Source organism: Armigeres subalbatus, chromosome 1 (genome assembly GCF_024139115.2).
Source record: "Armigeres subalbatus isolate Guangzhou_Male chromosome 1, GZ_Asu_2, whole genome shotgun sequence".
Lineage (NCBI taxonomy): Eukaryota > Metazoa > Arthropoda > Insecta > Diptera > Culicidae > Armigeres > Armigeres subalbatus.
The window spans coordinates 219,111,902-219,127,117 of record NC_085139.1 but is presented as its reverse complement, the minus strand read 5'-3'; the positions used below and the strand labels follow the sequence as shown (position 1 = coordinate 219,127,117).

The following is a 15,216-nucleotide window of genomic DNA, read 5'->3' as shown; positions in this document are numbered from 1 at the left end:
GAGCTTTTGTGCCCATGAATTTAAACTATGGGGTACACCCAAAAAAATGTTGCGTCGAAATAATGTATACCGACTGTTCAGAATCAAATTGAGATTCTCATACGCCCAAATGTGTGACTTGAGACCCATGCAGAAATGGGTACGTTTGATTGCATTTTGACACTTTTTCCATGGAAAAACTGTCAAAATAAAAATTAAATATATAAATATGTGTAATACGCATCTTACCATATTGATGTTTTTGGATTGCACCGAGGATTGCACGCCATTCTACGGGGATTTATTTTTTAATTTTCGAGCTGCCACCTAATTTTTATTTGCGAAATGAGACAGAATGGTGAAAAAATCAAAATAATTTGAAGAATATTTATTACAAATGACCTTTCCCGTCAAAAATCGTATCTCGTTTTATTGTCTCAGTCGATTCTTTGGCTTATTAAAGGGAAACTTTCTCAGAGAACCCATATTTTTTCTATACCCGGATAAAAAATATAATTAAAATATCATAAATTTTGCTGTAACAACACCATCTAAAACAAAGGATTTACCATTAAATATAATGGAATTTTAACAATTAAATCACATAGGAAATAATGGTTTTCCACTATAAAATGAATGGTAAATGGGACTTTTACAATAAAAAAGGGGGGTTGTTATGTATCTTTACAATAAAAAAATCGAAAATTTTCCATACATTTTTCAGAGCAAAACAATTGATTTAACGGTTCTCCAATGGGACGATTTAGAGGGACAAAACAATAGAAAATAATGTATGCTAAATGTTTTCTCACACTTTTTTTTATTGTTTACAGAAGAAATATAATGAAATTTAGAATACATTTCACTCTAATATTACAATAAAAATACAATACAACTTTATGTCCTACAATTTATTTTATCTATACGATTTCAATTTTATTGTATTTTAGTATAGGCTTAATGTTCAATCAGTTTGAACTTAATTTTACTTTAATATCAATTCAATGTGATTCAACAATAATTTTAATTTAATTTTGAATTTAATTCCAATTTATTTTAATTATATTTGAATTTCATTTGAATTCAATTTAAATTTTGTTTTAATTCAGTTTTTGTTCGATTTCAAATTAGTTTTCATTCAATCCAAAATTTAATGTGTTAGTATTGTTGTTTGGCGCTTTGCTGCTTCTTATACTAAAGACACTGGTGGTACAAGTACCACGGTTATATACCTTAGTACATATTGTACCATGAGTTTTCCACGTTGTACCAGCATGGTACAGGTGACACACTAGTGGTACAACTTGTACCATGGTACAAAATACCACCAGTGTGTCATTATTGTTAGTCACTGATGCATTGACGTTAAAATCAAATGCGCCGATGATGCACCTCACTATACTCGCTGAGCACGGTGTAATTTCAGCCACCAGGAAAGAGAGCTTGATATGTCTCCTATAGGACTTATATACGACTTGTTATTCCTTGAGTGGGTCAATCGAAGATAGTCGTTTTCTCTAACACATCAGGTTATGTATGAACTGAACCTGTAAAAAATGTAAATTATAAAAGCATGTCAGTTTTCTTATAAAAAGTACTTCGAGAAAAAAGGAAAAGTTACCTGTATCAGTTATTATAGTATCTAATTGGTAAGATAGGCCAATAATAGCTGCCGAACGATATTCAGTCTTATGTGGTCTTACCATAAACTTCCTTCTGAAAAGGAACAAGGATACATGTTAACAAAAATGTTCCGAACTGTTTCGGCGGTGGAAATTAAGAACCTCTTCCTAAAGGTACTTTAAAAAGTTCTCTCGCATCGAAATCGTCCGGTACTATGATGTTAACATTATAGATACTCACCACGATACAGCCGCCTATGATCCGCCGTTGCCCACTGCAGAATCCGTAATGGAGGGACACTTCCTGTACCACAACATCAATTTAATTTTTCATTCCACTAATCATAAACAAAACGTACACGCTCAAATAAATCCAGCCAATCTCCGAGTAAAATGATATGCAAAAGTTTTCGTTCCTTTTTATATTTTTAATTCAACCTGGCCATAACATGAATATTTCAAGACCTGAAATAAGAAGTATTTATTTAAAAATCGATAAAACTTCTTTTTTCATTTAATAATTAAGCCTTTTGTTACTCTATTGTATTCAATTGTTTTTTCTTTAATACAATAAACAAATTAAATGTTCAAAAATTATATAATTTTTTCTTCAAGATGGATTTTCTGATCACTTAGTTAGAATACTTGTTTAATAAATTTAGTTTTGGGATGAGCAATACAAAACATAAGCGAACAATAAAAACAAGATAGAATGTATTGGCAACAGTTAAATTTATTGTGCATTTAAAGTAAGCACAATAAAAGATTTTTATGACCGCGAAAAAACTACAATAAACGTATAATAGATTATTTTGTTTACCATACAATCTATTGTACTTCAATGGATTATGCCATACGAGGTACTGTAAATTTTTATCCGGGTAACTATTTGAAAAATCGAAAACAAAAACTGGTGAACTGGTCTGAAAAAATGTTAGACCAATCTTGAAAAACAGCACTTTTCCGATTTTACTATTTTTTTTGCCTCGGTGTATATAAGACGTTCAGGTCAACTGTCGGTGTGTTGATCTTGTTTTTTTGACAACAGTTGCACCTTGTCAGCAGAGGTGACGTTCTCGTAAACGAAGAGACAGAAAAGAACATCCACCAGTGGCCGCCTGTGACCACAAAGTTCAATAAAAATCGTCGTCGGTGCAAATTCGGAGTTTAGATTTTATTTCAAAAGGTGATAACAGATCGGCGTGCCTCCCAACAATGCTTCGCTTTTGATAGTACTTGGTGACAATCGGGAAACGGAAGTAATACAAAGCATACATTTTTGGTAGCTGAATCACAATCATGTCCGGAAAAGTGCACACCTCGGCGGACAGCAGCCTGCCGGCGAGGCTGGTTCTATGGGTAGTGCATCTGCTCTACGGCTTATTGCTGCAGCTGTTGCAAAGCTGTCACTGGATACGACGAAAGCTCAGTGCCACCCAGAGAAGGATCCTCCTCGGGACAGATCAGGCAGCCGAGACGGACAGTGATGCAATTGGATATGACGTACAGAGGCTGGACAAGATCCCATCACACTTGGTGGTGATGTTGGGTTCGGAGGAACCGGACTATAGGCAGCTGGCTCGATTTATATTCTGGTCTATGGCGGCCGGAGTAGGGCACATCAGTTTCTACGATCATCGAGGTAGGTAGAGTGCGATTCGAGTTTTGATGAGTGATGATTTTGAATATTCTAAGCTCTCTTATCGCATACTTTTCCTTTCTTCACTATCACGTGTGCAAGTGTTTTGACTGGTGCTATTATGGAGAATGATTTTGGTTCAAGAAATTGTTTCGCTAGCAATTCAGTTAAGCGGAAATTAAAAAAAAGACATCTACAGATAAAAATTGGATTCGAGGAAATCAACGTAAAAAAACAAACAAGCGGAAAATGCTATGATATCTTGGAGTAAATAAATACAGCATAAAAAATCCCTATTTATCAACCTAGCGATGATAGTGCTGATATGTGGATACGTTTTATTATTCACATTTCAAGAATTGCCGGCGAACTCAACTTGTTGCCATAACTTTTGGGTCATTATCTTATCTACCCATTTTCTAATTGGGAACAATGGGACTAAATTCTCTGTCGAATACAAATTGTTTAGTTTAGTTTATTAAGAATAATCACGTGTAGTTGCGATTAAATTGCTTTAAAACAAGCCTGAAAGATGAGTGAGTTTTTATGCGTATGTCCATACACACAGTTAGACATCAGCTTCATTCGTCTTGTCATAATCGGATGATAATATAACACTAGAATGGAAATCAAGCCTTCTATCGAAACTTCGTTTCTGCATTAAACATATCTCGCGCTTAGTTTCATAGGGGCGTAACTGCATTGATCGATTTCTCTTCGTCGATGTTTTCTTTTTATTATTGTACCGGATTGCGCTAGCTTGTCGATGTTTTAATAGTTTGGTGTGATAAAGGATGATTGTATCTTGCACCAGAATCAATAATCACGATTGTAGCTTTTGAAAGAATTGAGTTATTAACAAAATATAAAATCGATTAAGAGAAATCGATCAATATAGTTACGCCCTTATGAAACTTAGCGCGAGATATATATCCTTTTGGTTAAGCAATTAGTGTACAAGCAAGGAGAGCCATGAATTGATGTCAAGTTTCTACTGTAGTTGGAAAACTAGCGGCCGTGGATATACCTACCTACATAAAAAGGCAATAATTTTTGGGATAACAATTATTTATTTATTTATTTATTCATCACCGTGTTCGACACTACATCGTACAAACTGTACTTATCTTCTAATATAACCTATCTTATAACTAAACAATTCTGTTCATCCGGTTTTTAAAAACATTTGTGGAGATATTGAAATCGAAAACATCAGAAACAAAGTTGAATGACCGAATGCAGGAGTCTAGCGGATTATTGTAACAGTAATGCGTACGGTGATACGGAAACGGAACGGCCAGTAAGTTAGAGTTCCAGAACCGCCTGGGGGGACATTAAACGGTATCTGCCCAAGGATCTCAGAACAGTCGATGTTCCCTTCGATTACGTCGAAGATAAATAAGCGTTGCAGTTTTACTAGTCTGGTCGATAACGGCTCCAAGCCTATCAATTGACAACGTTCTGAATATGCAGAAGATTGTTTCGATCATTCCAGGGTAGCAGCCGCAGTGCAAATCTAACAAACTTTTGACGTAGAACTACGTCTGTGTTTTCTATATTGGGGTACACTTTACGATTGCAAAAAATTGAAAATCGTCACGAAAATATGATAGACTTCGATCGTTAATATCTCAGCCGTTTCTCGATGGATTTTCAATTTTCTTGGACCATTCGATCAAGGAAGAGTCAACGCTTCATACCTGATGCACACTGAAGTCGTTTGTTACACGGTAATTTTTACAGGAATCGTTTTTTATGCGATTTTTTTTTTCACGCGAGTTTCTGGATTTCCGCGGTTCCTTTAGACATACCTACGGGATTTACGCGTTTTTACGTTATTTTAATTTACGCGGCCCATATCTTCCGCGTAAAAACCGACTCTAGTGTGTTACAATATCTATGTATAATAATAATTACTATTAAAAACTTGCTAACAGTTTAGCACTTGGTTTCGGTGAATCAGTCAATCTCGTAAGTGCATCGCAAGCCTCTTCTTCCATAGTACTACATTCCAACTAGAACTAGGCCTGCTTTTCAACTTAGTACTTTATTAGCATTTCTTTAGTTATTCATTAAAAGTTTTTTATGTCCGCCATTGCAGGGCTTTTAGCTGGTGCAGTTCGTTTATGCTAACTTAAACGTGCGTTTTCCTTGGAAAGTTTAGGGGCGTTTGACGGTAGCTTCTTGCTTACGTCTGTTGATGCCAGTAGAGGGGCTCGGAATCTTCTTCGCTGCTGCAGTGAATGCGTTCTGGTAAACTTTCTTTGGCTCGTTTTTGCTGATTCGTAGGTGTCTGCCGGAGTAAACGCTAAGTCCGACGCAATTCCCAGCTTTCGCAATGGGTTTTTCTGTAATGAGCCACCAGGGGTTTAGACTGACTTAGCGACGGGTGGTAAGTCTCTGTAGCAGTTTGCGTCGGTAATGGTTGCAGCTGTACACTATCAGTCAAGCTTGTGCTTTTCAAATTGTGTAATCGATTATCATTTAAAATAATGTAAATCTAATACCAATTTAATGTCAACTATTAAGTTCAATCGGATGTTTGGCATTGTTACCAATGCTTCGAATCGAGATTCAATTATCGAATGATTCTTACTCTCTAGCGAGTTTTTATCAATTGGTAATTTGGATATGTGAACGCTTGAGAGTGTTGTTCATCATCGATTATTTGAAAATTTTATTTTTATCCTCATTTTCAAATGTTGGTCCAAAAATTATATACATCACCAGTTATGCTTGTTTGGTATGCATTCACCTTAAATAGATATGATACATATCGCTTATAGCATCCCACCACGTGTTGGCTTCATTCACGATGAGCGCCCATAAAGGACACTCTCATATGACGATGGTTGACAACGAAGTAGGCGAGGCGCGAAACACGCTCACCCAGCATCTCTATCGTAACCGTCAACGGAAGCACACGTTTGAGTAAGTAATTCGCCGTCACTTTGATACGGCAGCAAAGCAAATGGCCGATCCCACAATGCTCACTCAATCTTAGGAGCATAGGATAAACATCGAAAGCAGATTCAGGCTGGACTTGAAAAACGCTTGCTTTGGTCTCATCACACAGAATAGTCGAAAACCTGTACATTACATACAGCTACGTAGTTCAACGTCACTTTGCGTACAACCCGATTGGGCTGAACCTTTGAGTTTTTCTGGACGCGTTCGATGGAAAGCATGTTGGAGACATGGTACGGAGTCCAAACTGGAGCAGCATACTCTAGAACGCTACGTACCAACGTGCAATGAAGCGATTTCAATGCGTATACGTCAGTGAACTCGGAGGCGTGACGGCAAATGAACCCTAAAGTTGACAGACCCCTGGCAGTCGTTATCCCCACATGCTCCTTAAACTGAAGCTTACTGTCGATGATGACTCCAAGATCGCAAATAGAGATACTCGTTGCAATATTTCCGTTCCTAAAATGTATTGATGATGTACTGGGTTGTTGGAGCGACTGAACGATATGATCTTGCACTTATTGTTGATAACACGCATGCCATTATCGATGCACCAGATCATCATGTTGTTGATATCTTCTTGTAGAGCGATGCGCAGTCATCAGGGGATTCTATGACGCGAAAAAACTTCAAATCATCGGCGAATGAAAGCTTAGAAGACGACAACGCCCACTGGGTCATTCACAAAAATGTTGAATAGCAGTGGACCCATTACACTACCTTGTGGCACTCCAGATGTAATACGGAATGATAGGGAATTTGCTGAGTTGACAACTACGTACGAGGAGCGATCGGAAAGATACGAAGAAATCCATTCCGTAATCCAGTTCGGAAGAGCTATTTGCTTCAATTTTTCGACAACTGGAAGGGTGTGGGTACGGTATCGAATGCTTTCGCAAGTCAACGTACACCGAATCGATTTGCTTTTTCCTTTCCATTTCTCTTGAAAGCGTGGACACGTAGCACATCAGGTTAGTTGTGGTCCACGACGCTTCCTCATGAATCCATATTGACTATTCGAGATAATTGGTGAGGAGGCAATGGTATAAATAATATTGTGTATCAGCTTCTCGAATAATTTGCTCAAACAGCATACAATATAAGAAATACCCCGATAATTCTCCATTTCTGATGTTTAGATTTATGTAATTGGAATGATGTAAGCAGTTTTCAAAGTGCTTGGGAAATGTCCTATCGCACAGCGAACGGTTGAACAAAACCGTAATCGGTTTGCCTAGTTCAGTGGAGCACTTTTTTGGAACAGTGGAGAAAATCCGTCCATGCTGACCCTTTCTTAACGTCTAGCTCTTCAATGACCAACAACACTTCATCTATAGAAATTGTGTGACGGGAAGGTTGATATTATGCGAGGGAATATGGGCGAAGCAATCTTGATGAAGACTGATTGGGGGCAGCAGGGACTATGTCGATCCCTCCCCAGGCCATCTGCGAGTTGTGGGGCTTGCCTAGGATGTGGTGGGATTTGACAGTGGGCCCTATTAAACCTCTATAAAAGGTGCATGTATCACCAAGTAGGCCCCACCAAAGCGACCGTGTGCCGCTCAAAGCCTCTGACCCCGAAATCCTGGTGTTAGGTGGGACGCTAAACAACCCTGACACGACGGCCCCTCCGACGAGACAGGAGGTTGCCTTGGCTATTGTCGCCGCCTAGAAAACCAATCATTACGAACAATATAGAGAATAATGCGACTCGATATAATCAGCAAAGACCTGAGGCGACGAATACAGGATCACGATTGGAAGCTTGGATTACATGGAATTTAAGTTAGTTGCTGGGTTTCCGCAGGTTGCGACAGGGATGAGATGGTCTACGATGAGATTACATCCCCTGCAACTTCGACGTCGTGGCGCTGCAGGAGATTTGCTGGACAGGACAGAAGGAGGTGTGGAAAAAGCGGGCATCCGAGCGGCTACCTTCTACTAAGGCTGTGGCACCACCACCACGAGGCTGGGAACCGGCTTCATAGTGCTGGGTAAGATACCTGCACCAACGCGTGATTGAGTGGCAGCCAATCAACACAAGGATGTACAAGCGCTGAGGATTAAGGCCGTTTCTTCAACTATACTTGCGCATCATCAGCGATGCACCTGCCCACACGAAGGAGAGCCCGACGACGAGAAAGAAGCGATCTACGCACAGCTGGAACAGACACCTGATGGATGCCCACCGCGGGACGATCAAAGATCGTCATCGGTGAGCATGAACGCACAAGGTAGGAAGGGAGAAATGTATAGACCGGTCATCGGACTGGATAGATCTGCACACCATATCGAAGATGACAACGGCCAACGATACGCATAAACTTCGCTCCTCCACGGAATCAGTGGTCTGAAGCACCTTTGCTTTCCCCGCAAAAAATATCCACAAAGGCCACATGGAGATCACCTAACAAGAAAACGGAAAAACCAAATCAGTGGATGCAGAGGGGTGTCATGTATGTCCCCATCTACAAAAAGCGGCGATAAGCTGGATTGCTGGCAACTACCGCGCACCAATCACATTTGCTGAACGCCGCCTACAAGGTACTCTCCCCAAATTTTATGCAAATCGACTAGCACCAGAGTTTTCCGTGAAAACCAGCACATCATAATCCACAGCTGGATGAAACAGCCGCAACTGAAGCAATTTTGGTGCGCAGGCCTCTTACATACTGGTAGTATAGCGAGAAATATGAGTTTCGTTCGGTGCTCGACCTCGAAAGTGGAATGAGGAATAGGCCAATGTTATCGGAAGTGATATGTCGCTTAACATTGCATGCGTACTTCCCTGCAATGGGTGGTTGGAAGACCCTTCACCAGACTCATTACAGGACCGGGATGTGCTGCTGGACGCTGGCAGGAGATGGCTCTCGACTGTGACGAGAGGTTTAAAGGAGCTTCACCCTACAAGGCTAACAGGCGTGCATCCCACGATGACGTTGAAGGTGTGCTGAGGTGGCTTGTACTGATGATGATGGGCTGATGCGATAGAGACCAATGGGTCATGTGTGATAAGTTCGACGTGCTGTGATGAGGCTTGAACAGGAAACAGTCGATGCCGGGCTGTTAGAAGTAGTCAGAAATTGGTGGGCGAAGATATTATTCTTTAAGCTGCGGGTATACTTGCCTGCGAGGTAATTGGTTAGACCCCCCTCTACAGATCTCTACATACACAGGGCACGGGATGTCTGCAAAGGCGCTGTGGCTGGAATGAAACCTCAACTGTGACCAAAGGGATTAGGGGCTCCCAGAAGAACTTTACTGAGCAGGCGATGCCATCCCAGGATTTGATGATGATATGTTGGCGTTGAACTTACTTGTAGCACCTTAATGATGCTGCGTTGCCTGTTCACTTGGTCCATAAACATTGTTGGCGAGGGGTTTGCAGAGCCAGGCTCAGGAATTTGCTGTGTGGATGTGATAGACTTTACCGGAAGGGAGATGAGACTTATTGCTTATGTACTTGCCTGCGAGGACCAGTTTGGGAGACCCCTTTCCAGAACTCGAACACAGGACCAGGATGACTGCTGGTTGCTGGCTGGAAGGACTCGACTGTGACAGAGAGGATTAGAGGAGCCTCCCAGAAGGACTCAGTACGCATGCATCCCAGAGCGTATAGTGATGAATGCTGAAAGTGGAGCAGCTTCACATTTCATTGTGGTGTCGGAAGCCTTACCGCAGGTACGTTTTTTGTATTTGGTTCAAAGGGACGAACGGAATCGTACCGTCTGGCCAGTACCAAGGATCACCCGACACCGGCGCAGTTTTGCAAACGGTAATGTGTTTTGAAGGAAGCAAAGGAAAGATCCTGCGATCTCTGCCTTCCCGCGAGGTACTAACTTCGGCGACTTTCATAAAGAGACGAGTGTACGTTTGATGATATTTCCACTGACGTGTTTCTTGACATCCTCCTCGTCCTCAAATCAGGTTCGAAAAAGGTTACCGGCGTATGTTCGACGTCAATCCTAGTAGCCTTGAGATGCAGTAGCTACTTTCAGTGATGTGCGTTGAGATTCAGAAGAAGCTTCGAAGATTAAAGCTTCCGGTTGGGAACTGAATTTTGCGTCTGCCTGGGACTGTTGCTGGTGCGGTTTGAGCTACTGGGGAGGCACCAGCAGAGTTGCGTTGCGCCTAAGTAGAGTCGGTGAGGTGGGCAGATGGTGTCGAATTATTGTTGATTCTCTGTGGTTTTTCGTTGCTCGAGTTTTTGAACAGGTTGGGAGATCGGAGATGAAGTCACACACGTTTGTTGGATTCAACATAACAACTTGTCAGGATGTGCAATGGGCCCTTTATCTCATCCAGGACCTCGAAAAAAGACGTTTACCCCACAGTCCTACGGATCAGATTTGATGCGGATCGTCGAAGTTCAACTCAGTTAATGCTATCGAAGGAAAATTTGTTTTTTGAGTCGGACGGATTAGTGGCTTAAGTAGCAGCTGAGTCGAGACACATAGAAAGTCTAATTCAACTTTCGGAGATTTTCACCATAGTTTCCGAGTCTTGTATCCATGGAGTCAGTGCGAATTAGTAACTCACGCAGGGCCTTCATTATTCAGTACATTCAAAGTTAATTGCCTATATGCCGGGTATTAAGCCACCCGGTGTGGAAATTAATTACTATGTCTGAAACTTGATTATGCATATGTACAACATGTGATAGATTTAGTTCTGAAAAGGTATTGGAGGGTAACCGCCCCTTCGGTGGGGTTAGTCCATCCCGACCCCAATTCGCACATGACCAGAAGTGCACCCTTCCCTCGCTAAGCTACAGAAAAGGATACGCCGTCGTCACACCGCAACTTAGCAGGTACTGATAAAACCAATGATTTCGTGACCAGGTGCTGGTACCAGCCGATCTCTCGCATGATCTATTTCAGAACTAACTCTCTCTCAAATGCTTTTGTAAATATATCAACATATCTTCAAGTAGCGGATGAGTATTTAGTATTGTTCGGCTCCTACACACTTACATCAACAGCAGCTCAGCATGTTAAGTAGGGTTGTGTGAGGTTGTGCCAGTTTGGTTCGTCATTAGTCCCAACCCGACCTACACAAGCGAAGAGATCGCCACTCGAGTTCAGTACATTCAAAGTTAATTGCCTATATGCCGGGTATTAAGCCACCCGGTGTGGAAATTAATTACTATGTCTGAAACTTGATTATGCATATGTACAACATGTGATAGATTTAGTTTCCACACCGGGTGGCTTCATACTAAATTCTAGCTGTATACTTTCAATTTCTTCAAGACTGTTCTCCACCTCGTGTGTGGAAGAAACATTGAAAGCTTACGATATCGAACAGCAGATGTCACTAGTGTATATGCAATATTACATTGATACAAACACGCTGGTAACACCACGCCACTATACGTCTGATAATGGAAATATTGCAATTATACCATCAGGTGTAGTGGCTGTTGTTAAAATGTTTTGAAAGGGCCTCAAGCGGAATTTTTGCTAGAATACAACTGACGACCTCCTATTGAATTCAACTGAGTTGCTCAACTCACTTGCCCTGTCAAAACTTAGCATTAATACGGAACGCGCGTACACACTCGAACGAATTATGGGGCGACGAGAAAACATAAAAACAAACGAGAAAAAGGAGCTATATTTGCAGTGAGCTTAACTGCCCCAGTGTTGCCAGTGACCACGTTATGTGTGAGAAAAACAAGAACACGTGAAAAGATAATTGTCCTGATTTTCTTCTGAGAGAATTTATAAGAGAGAATATTGTCCATAGTTCAACTGGTCTTTGCAGATCAACTGCGGATGGTCTCGCAGTTTTCTGTGAGATATTAATAAATGTTTAGTTTAGTTTATTTTATTGTTTTAACATTATTGTTACAATAATAGTTTTGAGCTGAGTTATGGAATTCCTTTCAACAGCTGTAAAGTTCAAATAATATTGAAAGTTACTGATATGGTTCTATCTACAGTTTTGGCGATTTAGGGAGAAAGTTTAAAAAAAAAAAAACCTTGAAATAGAATAAAGTGTTAGTGTTGTTATAAAGGGATAGCTAAAGGAAAATTTCAAATTCTATATTCTAGGTACCCTAATATCACAGACTATGACAGACGCCATAGAAACGGGTTTGCGGAAGTAGCACATCCTATCCAAAATTTCGGATGTATACGCTGGATCCAATCGTCGATTCGTTCTAGCTTCGCGATTCTGTGGACGTCATTGGTGGGATGGAATGCATCCAAATTCAGGATCATCTTCAATATCCGGTTCTGCTCCACTTGAATTTTATTCCGACATGACGCTAGCAGCGCAGCACATACCATGATGGATAGCGCGTAGGTTAGAGATGAAAGCTTGAAGACAGTCTTATACAGCAGGATCTTGGAGTTGACGTCCAAATGTGAACGTCCGGTATATATGGAGCGGATAGAGAGCACTCTAATGAGTTTGTCGCATTTACCTGAAATACTGTGCTTTATGTGGGTAGCGAAAGGTTAGCTTCTGGTCCAGTGATAGTCCTGGGTATCCAGACCTCTCATCGACCATGGAACAGGAGACCCCAAACGGATATTTCGCTTTGCAGAAGGGTTTTTTGCGGGCTTCGCTTGCAGTGAAGAAAAATAGTCTGCGATTTACCCGGCATTCGTTTTTATCTTCCACTTTTCTGGTAGCTTTCGATGGTATTTTGAGCTTCACTTGTAGTTTCGTTACTACAATGGATGGGTCGAAATCGGAATCCGACGCGATGAAACCGGTATCGTCCAGCATAAACGAAAATATTTGACATGCGTCCAATCATCATAAGATCAGCGGTTAAGATATTGTAGAGCGTAGGACTTAGGACAGCACCTTGTGGGACACCGAATGGAACTTCGTGTCGATCAGATGTGTGTCAAAAGATAGGACAAAAGACACAATAGGAGCGGTTCGACAGAAAGGAGCGAATAACTTTCAGAATATACAGGGGAGAAGAATTACCTAGGAGGCATCTGCAATATTGCTTCTTACCACACAAAGATCGTAGGCTTTCTCCCCATCACCAAGAAGCTTGCGATGCCTGAAGATTTCCTCGTTTGCAAAATTCGTTCATGCACTGTTCTTACAAGCCAGCGGACTAGTTGGTGGTTAGTTAAATGTCCTCTTTTAAACGAACTGCTCATTAGGAATAATCCGATAGTTCTCCAGGTGTTGCTCAATGCGTTTCAAGATTATCCGCTCAAAAGTTTACTAAGACTGGTTACATGAAAGCTTATGGGTCTCTATAATTTGAAGGAAGATTGTGCAGGGACTTTGTTTGGGTTTCGGGATTGCAACAACTACTGCGTGTTTCCATTTCGACGGGAAATAGCCTAACCGAAGACAAGCGAAAAGATTTTTGCTAGAACAATATGGGCCTTCCGAGGTAAATTCTTGAGTAAGCAGTTTCTAATATTATCCTGACCGGGAGACTTTTTTGACTTGAGTCTTCGAAAGATTTGTACGACCATCTTTGGTCAATGTGTATGATCGACTCGTGCACTGCAGTGACAGCATCTGGACCATCTTCCATTTGGTTGCGGTGAGCCTGACCGAAACTCATGGTCAGTTGTTGATCTTTCTCCGTGGATGATGCGATAATATTGTTTCCTTGTCGCAAGTGTGGGCTGTATTTGGTAGATTTGCGTAGAGCTTTGGTGATTCTCCAGAGTGTGTCACGGTCATCGTTAAGCGTGCGCAGCGTTTCTTTAAATTTGCTAAAGTTTGCTTGATCACACTCCTCTCCAACGGATTCTGGCGGTTCAGTGATGTGACTATAATATCATGTGATGTGATGTGACTATATCAGCAAAGCCGACTGATCTTCACACCAGGAGGGAACTTTAGCTACAAAAACCCCGTCATACATCAGGATTCCGCAGGTGATACCGGGCCAATTTAAAGATTCGGCCTAACGGGACTCCTGCGGTAATGGGAACACTTTCCTGCACAATCGGCATCGGTCTCGTATAGCGAGCATACGGTTCTGAGTAGCTTTTCCAAGATCGAGCTACAAGTCCACCGGCAGGCTAAGCCGGTGTAACGAGACATTCCAGCTTGCGCTATTGAATGCGTTCTTCACGTCCAGTGTCACTCGCCTTTTCCGTTGGATTGCTTTTCTGCAGTCTTTATCACTGAGTTGATAGCGTCAACCGTGGACTTACCCTTCCGAAAACCAAACTGGTTGCTCGACAGGCCATTCCTGCCGTAATCTGGAAAAGTGACGTAACAGCCATTTTACAACATGCATGTTTTCCATTTTTCTGTTAAAGAGCTCGATGAGTAGTACTCGTTAACACCATTTTTGGAAAATGGCGTATACGTCACTTTTTCAGATTACGGCAGATCCGTACCCTCTGCGTATGGGGTGAGCTTGTTGAGGATGATCCTCTCGAGCAGTTTACCCGTTGTGTCGATCAGGCAAATTGGTCTGTACGCCGATGGGTCACCCGGAGGCTTCCCGGCCTTCGGCAGCATTACCAACTTCTGCCTTTTCCATCTCTCAGGGAAACGACACTCATCTAGGCATCTCTGCATAGCTAGCCTGAACATGTTCGGGTTCGCTATGATCGCTGTCTTGAGTGCACTGTTTGGGACTCCATCAGGCCCTGGAGCTTTGTTCATCGCAAGGGATTTAGCCACTGCGAGTAACTCTTCGTTCGTCACCGGAGCCACCATTTCGGCCACACTCCCAGCATTGAGGCAGGCTGATCGTAGGGCTGCAATTTCGGCACTCCACCAGTATGTCGGGCGTCTGCCATTTCTTGGCAGGGCTTTCCTCGGCATAGTAGCGTCGCACGCGCGTGATAGGATAGCTACCAGCGCATCCCCGCTTAAACTGTCGATGTTGTCCTCCAGCCCCAGGGCCGCGGTGGAAACTTCGCTGTCGAAGTGATTGGACCCACGGACCTGACAGGGATCACCCGCGCTCGGATGCTGCACACCATAGTTGATCTTAAAGCGACTTGCTAAGTGATCACTATGGGTGTAGCCCTCGTCTACCCTCCAGTCCACGTC

The 15,216-nt window shown here is 41.9% G+C and overlaps 1 protein-coding gene and 1 long non-coding RNA gene across 2 annotated transcripts in view; one reads left to right on the top strand and one right to left on the bottom strand.

Annotated features, from left to right (window-relative positions):
• Positions 1-1,334: 1,334 nt before the first annotated feature.
• Positions 1,335-1,869, bottom strand: LOC134211078 (uncharacterized). The gene is made up of 3 exons (XR_009978920.1): positions 1,843-1,869; positions 1,601-1,695; positions 1,335-1,526 (listed from the first exon to the last, which is right to left on the bottom strand). It is a non-coding gene; the product is annotated as an uncharacterized LOC134211078 (long non-coding RNA).
• Positions 1,870-2,647: 778 nt separating this feature from the next.
• The window catches only part of LOC134211073 (dehydrodolichyl diphosphate synthase complex subunit nus1), a 44,397-nt gene continuing 31,828 nt past the window's right edge, over positions 2,648-15,216 (top strand). The window contains exon 1 of the mRNA XM_062687656.1: positions 2,648-3,243. Within this exon, the coding sequence (XP_062543640.1) occupies positions 2,901-3,243 (343 nt within the window). The 5' untranslated portion in view covers positions 2,648-2,900. The remainder of the gene's footprint in view (positions 3,244-15,216) is intronic.